We start from the raw sequence: 6,935 nt of genomic DNA on the forward strand, positions 1-6,935 counted from the left end.
GGTTTGCCATGAGAAGGGACTAGACTAAGGGGGTTCACACCAGCCTTGGGTTGGTGTGAACGCCAGAATCGAACTCTGGAGTGGACAAAAACAGCCGCTCGAACTCTGGAGCGGTTCACTTCTGGTGTGAACACCATTCGAACCAAAAACAGGAAGCGCACTATCCTATTTGTCATTTCGTTGGTTAGAAAAAACGTTTTCTCTTCCTGTTCTGGTGACTGGTGAACGCGTTTACTACCAAAATGTCGACTAGAGAGGGACAAACCTGGACTCAGGACGAAGTGAGCTGCCTCCTGAATATTTGGGCTGAAGAGAACGTTTCTGTTACTAGAGAAGCTGCAGAAGAACTCTGAGGTGTTACAACTATTCAGCCATAAAGGATGATGGATTCCAGCGATCTGTTGAGCAGTGTCGTGTGAAAGTTAAAAACTGCATCAACAGTACATCAAAGTACTGCAGTATGTAAGTATTTGTAGGGGATAGGTATTTTGTCCCGCCGACTGTATGACCAATAATCGAACGTCGTTTCTACCACGTGGCTTTTGATTCAAATTTCTGGACTGTTTTTGTTTTGTCTTTGTGACAAGCTGGAAAACTGAACAATGCATCACCCTCGCGTTGGTTCGATTCAGGAACCGGACCTTTAGGTGTGAACCCGCCCTGAGATTAGATGAGATTAGAAACGCACAGCAGAGAAGGCATCTCGCGTCACCTTGCATCTGTTAGCTTTATCTAATTTGATCTCTTCATTTGGCCTCCTGCTGCCCTTAACATTTCATATAGGGTTGTTAGATTGGATCACATTAAATTAGACTGGATTCAACTAGATGAGTTAAGATTATAGTAGATAACAGACAAGGCTCGATAACTAGAGACAACATATGATGAGACAAAAAAAGATGACGTGAAATGAGAAAATCAGATTATATAGGACATATATATGAGATTAGATGTGATGAAATGAGATTAGACAAGTAGAGGTGAGTTGAGAAAAGATTTTTGTTATTTGTCATCTTATCTCATCTGGTCTCATTTTATCTCATTTCACTTATCCTTCTTATCTCATCTCATTTAATTTTATCTCATCTCATTTAATTTTTCTCCTCTCACTTGATCTTATCTTTCTTTCCACACGTAATTTATCTTACCTCATCTCGTCTCATGTCAACTCATCTCACTTTTTTCTTCTCTCACTTGATCTTATCTTTCTTATCTCACTTAAGTTTCTCATCTCACTTCATCTGATCTTTCTTATCTCGTCTCACTTAATTTTATCTCATCTCGTCTCATGTCAACTCATCTCACTTTTATTTCATCTCGCTTCATCTTATCTTTCTTTCCACACGTAATTTATCTTACCTCATCTCGTCTCATGTCAACTCATCTCACTTTTATCTCATCTCACTTGATCTTATCTTTCTTTCCACACGTAATTTATCTTACCTCATCTCGTCTCATGTCAACTCATCTCACTTTTTTCTCCTCTCACTTGATCTTATCTTTCTTATCTCACTTAAGTGTCTCATCTCACTTCATCTGATCTTTCTCATCTCGTCTCATGTCAACTCATCTCACTTTTATTTTTTCTCACTTCATCTTATCTTTCTTTCCGCACGTAATTTATCTTACCTCATCTCGTCTCATGTCAACTCATCTCACTTTTATCTCATCTCACTTCATCTTATCTTTCTTTCCGCACGTAATTTATCTATCTTTCTTATCTCATCCTACTTCATCTCATTTAATTTCATCTCATCTACCTTGCAGCAGAAAGAAGCAGCTGAAGGTTTAAATGTGTCCTCTGGAATTTGGGAATCCAACAGCAGGTTGGAAACATAAAGATGACGGATGAGAGACGAGACAAACACTCACAGCAGACTCATGACTGCCAAGGACAAACTGTACAGGAGCATGTGAGTGAATGAGAAATATGAGGGTAAGAAGCTATGTGGAAATAATATCGGGTCTCGATTACAAAATCCTAATTTATAGCAGAAAGTACTATAAAGAACACGCTGCTTTATCAGACATATTGGTGGAAAATGTGTTGTCCCAACATGATTCACGGACACTCAGCATGGGGAGGACAGAAACCAACAACCAACTTTCCTGGAAAGTGAGTCGAAGGTTTTTCGACTCACTTTCCCAGGACATGGAACATTGCTTTTGTCAGACCACTGTGTCCAATAAATCCTACGATTCAACAGCAATTTTCATTTAAAACCAGACAGACAGCGAGACGTTACCTATTCTGTCTTTACCTGACAGTACTTGGAGAGGTGGCTAACTGAGGTTTCCAAAAACTGTCTAAAACTTGAAAAGGAAATATGATCAGTCCTTGTTAATAACGGAGTGGATAATATTTTTGTGCCGTTTAGTCATGCTGCTTACGATATATTGTCTAATTCAAATCTCTCTTATCCTAATTGGACAAACTACAGTTACATCACAAGTTGACCATGTGGAATAAAATTTTTTAATTTCCACCAAAGCACCATTGCAAAATAACAGATTACGCATTCATATATTTAACACACCGCTTGCCACAGTCTAACAAATGTTGGCCTGCTACTGTTGTTGCTTTCTAACTGATAAGTTGTTAACTTAAATTCAAGCAGCTGTTATGGTTTCTTTCCATCCAATTGCTTGTCATTAAAGACCACTCGATCTAGAAATAGACTTATTTTGTCCCAATAGTAATAAATGAAGGAACGTCACTGCTTTGTGGACAGAGTGGTTTCTGTATGTGACCAGATATGTAATCAGTATATAAATATATACATATAGATCTGAATGGATAGTTAGAGACTGGTAAATGTGGCTCGACAAGTTCAGACTGGTTTCTGGATGCTGGTGGAGAAATAGTGAACAGGGATTCTCACCACTGGCGTCCTCCTGCCTCGTGCTGCTGGACTGTGTAACCAAACTGGCTTTCCTTAGAACCAGAGAAGATCTTGAAGTTCTTTGTGTCGAAGTTGAAGCAGGGCTGAGGATCTGAAACACAGAAGTCGACACTCGGCTCACACAACATGCTCCTAACGGCTGTTACAGTAACTTCGTTTCTCGAGGGAAGGTTCAGCAAACTGGAAGCTGCCCAGTGTAACCAGTCCACATAAATCACAGCTATAACTACAGACAGAACTTGTTTAATCAACACATTCTCACTCCCAACTCGTCACATATGGACACTTGGTCAGAATCCCTTGGTGTCACTTTTTAACACCCTGTGTACCCTTTAGCATTGTTTTTGCGCATGTAGGGCTCAGTGGTCAATTTAGAAAGAATGAGTATGCAACAGCACGTGGTTAGCATTGTGAAACGTCACAATTTGGTTAGGTTTAGGCACTAAAAATACTTTGTTAGATTAAGGAGCAAATCATGGTTTGGGTTAAAATAACTATTACTTATGTGAGTTAAACTGCGCAACTTATGTTACTTTTTGAATTAATGAATTAACGTTGACTTTTTATTTCACACATGAAACAAACAAAAGTCTCCTGGGGGAAAGTCCAGTTTCTGACCCACCCACCCACCTATCCACCTCCTTACCCTGACTTTTCTATTATTTATATACTACATCTACCTTTGGCGTTCAACAATATTGGACTTTTCCCACTTTGCTGAACTATGGTGCTAAAGGGATTTCCAATTCATTAAAAACTGAGGCCAAGGGGTCTTGATTATGTGTCCAAATGGGATGACCTGGGCGTGAGAACGTGTTTGCATAACATATTTTTTGTCTTTGTGTAGAGAAATAGTCCATGGATCTGGCAGCAGACAAAAACTTACAGCTAGTATTTCCTACACTCACATGAGCAGGAGGAAGGACTAAAAATCAAAGCTGCAGCTACAACAGAGATTGGGATCACTCTTTCTTGGAAAAACTGTTGCGCTATCACTCCATCACCCCTCACCCTGTCCACCTACAGATTAAAGCCACTGCTAAATGGAGAAGGTTTATGCTCCTTTTTTAGGAATGTTGAGGGGAAAATAGCTTCCACAAAATGAAAATTACACTTCATCAGGAAAAGATCTCCTGGAATCAGACTTTCCTCTAAGAGTCCCTCTAGGCTGGAATCCAGATTCTATTTCCCCTTCACTTTCCCACAGAAAGGCAAGAATGAACATACTAAATCACACACAGGTGTTCCTGATGTTTTGTCCTTCCCCACAGGTATATGGAGGGACCCAATACTGTAAACAACAAAATATTTCTTAAATGATCCAGTCCTCCACAGCGCTATCATACTAAAAACATAAAATAATGGTGATTTGAGTCAGTGACAGTAGCTACAGCTACAGGAAAACAAAAATATAGGTTGTTTGTGCAGCACGTTATTACGACCCATATTTACGTTTATTGTGGCAGAGACCTCTAGTGGCTATACAACACTGCTGTTACAGGCTTTTCAGATGTTATTGACCGAATGGATCACATTCTGATAGCGAAACGATTCATTTCACTCTGGTTGTGACGCTCAAATATCCACGCTGTTACAGCCGCTAGTAAAATTTACTTCAAAGCATGGAGCACTTCCGGACGGCTCAGAGGCATTGCGAGGCTACCCAGCCAACCAATCACAGTTCTTACGGTCTGCGTCGCCTCGGCATGTAGTTACATTTTTGAGGTGGTGCACGTCGTAGGGTACGGGGCTATGCGTAGGGCGTAGGGCGTAGGCTACGCCATCGATTCGAAGCAGAAGCATAAACTTTTTGGGCAATGTTGCTGGGCAATGTTGCTAGTGGTAAGTCCGTTTTGAACGGCTGGCGGCGGTGTGGCAGAGTGGTGGGGGAAGGGGATTATAGTAGTAATCTTTACTCGTTACTACTGACGGCAACATTGCCCTGCATCATTGCTTTAATAACTTATCATCAGCTTTAAGCTATAGTTAAACACCCCAGTTATACAAAACAGACTAGTTTTGTTGGCCAAACCAAACCCAGTGTTTTTTGTTGCCTAAGTAGCAGTTGCGTTAGTTAGTTGGTTGGTTAGTGGTCAAAATATAAGACGAGAAAAAAAGGTCTGGAAATTTAGTATAAAAAAGTGGTTGTGGTCTTATAGTCGAGGAAGAGACAATTACGTGGACGATTTATGGAACTAAAATAAGCATCTAAATCAGTTTGCTTTCCTTCTTACTCAGAACTCAGCGACAAAGTATGCTGCTGTTGTTGACATTTCTTTTGTTTTCTTTTTAGTATTTAGAGACGATGAACAGTACATGTAATAACCAGTATGTCTTTATCTCCTCTGAACTGTTGGAGCCATATTCATGACGTGTAAGAGCTGTAGACATCTCTTGTTTGAGTCCGATGACAATTTAAATTCAGTGACTGCTCCTGGATATTTGGATTCATCTGCAGCTTCAGCCTCCTTTCCTCAATTTGGTTTTCTTTCATACCATCAAACTAGACACGTGGAGGTGGTGGAAAATGAGCAGTCTTCTTCAAAAGCTTGACAGAAGACAGAACCTCATCAGAGACCCTTCACCTCACACTTATACACCTCCCTGCTCTTCCTCTATCCTCGTCCTCTTTCCTGCTCCTGCACCAACTGACCCTGGACCTTCCTCTGGTTTCTATTAAAATCTTTATCGGGAAGGTTGGTTGACAGGAGGAGGGAGGGAGAGAGGGAAGACTTGAAACACTGCTAAGTCTGACAAAAACCCAGATAATGAAGGATGAAAATGACGTCACTGCACTTTTTCAAGTTGATTTTCCACGGCAGGAAACTGAGAACTTCCTGGAAAAAGGAAATTATTTCATTCTTTCAACAAAAGTCAAATGAACAAGGATAAATAAATTTGGCAAAGGAGTAAGGCATTCTTCTTCTATCAGATCATTACAATGATTTCAATAGAGGAAGAGTGTCTTCATTTTTCCTTCCTCATGGTTTTGCTCTCAGAGCTCCGGTGACCTTCCAACTATTTCAGCTTTTTTCTTTTCTGCTCAGTTTCTCTCCAGAAACTGTGTCACTCTCTGAATTCAGAGCAGCTGTGTAAAGACAGAAGTTCATAGATTATAGAAATCTGTGTTATATCTGTTTAATTTTAACTTCTGTAATTGGATTTTTTATTAATGCAACATAATTAGCATAGATAGATTTGTAACTGATAAAAGAGAAGAGTTAGAAACAGCTTTTAAAATCAGATCTACAGTTCAGAGCAACATAACAACATTCACAGCTGCGCTGCATCAGTTCTTTGTGGTAAAATGTCTTGGTGGGGTACGACTTTATAAAATGAAATTATGGCAAACAAAGAGAAGTGAATCTGACAGTTGAGGCATCAACTGCATCAGAGAAAGCTGTTTGAGTCTACAGAGGTCCATATTCAACAAGTTTTAAGTGTCAGTTTTTATACCCCAGTTTGCTCTGTTGTTCTTATATTTTCTTTCTAATTTTAACTTCGAGAAAGAGGATATTCATCTCTTCTATTCCCATCTCATTGTATCTTCTTTTAGCCTGACCTGGCTTGACATCTGTTGTCAAGACAAGATACTGTTTTGACATCCCATCTAATCTCACTTCATCTCATGTTTTCTCTTGTCACTTTATCTCTGTCCTATGCAACACATTCTCACTCCCGACTCGTCACATATAGACGCTTGGTCAAGGCCCTTTGGCGTCGCTTCTTAACGCCCCTTTAGCGTCAACTTCAGACGTTTAGGGCTCCACGGTCAAGTTAGCAACGCTTAGCAACAACAAATATGCAACACCCGGTAAAGTTATCAAAATAAATATGCCAAGTCCGGTTAGACTTTCAAAATAAATGACTAGCATTTGGAAACATCGCCATTTTGAAACGCCACGTGTTAAAGCTGTGAAACGTTGCAACTTGGTTAAGTTTAGGCACCAAAACTACTTGGTTAAGGCTAGGAAAAGATCATGGTTTGGGTTAAAATAACTACGTAGGTCAGTTAACACGGAAGTTAACTTA

General features: G+C 39.9%; 1 protein-coding gene across 1 annotated transcript in view; it reads right to left on the bottom strand.

Annotated features, from left to right (window-relative positions):
- Positions 1 to 3,031, bottom strand: part of itga11b (integrin, alpha 11b) — a 41,163-nt gene extending 38,132 nt beyond the window's left edge. Inside the window, exon 1 of the mRNA XM_046036981.1 lies at positions 2,883 to 3,031. Coding sequence (XP_045892937.1) covers positions 2,883 to 3,031 — 149 coding nt within the window. The remainder of the gene's footprint in view (positions 1 to 2,882) is intronic.
- Positions 3,032 to 6,935: the final 3,904 nt, after the last annotated feature.

This window comes from Micropterus dolomieu, linkage group LG22 (assembly GCF_021292245.1).
Source record: "Micropterus dolomieu isolate WLL.071019.BEF.003 ecotype Adirondacks linkage group LG22, ASM2129224v1, whole genome shotgun sequence".
Taxonomy (NCBI): domain Eukaryota; kingdom Metazoa; phylum Chordata; class Actinopteri; order Centrarchiformes; family Centrarchidae; genus Micropterus; species Micropterus dolomieu.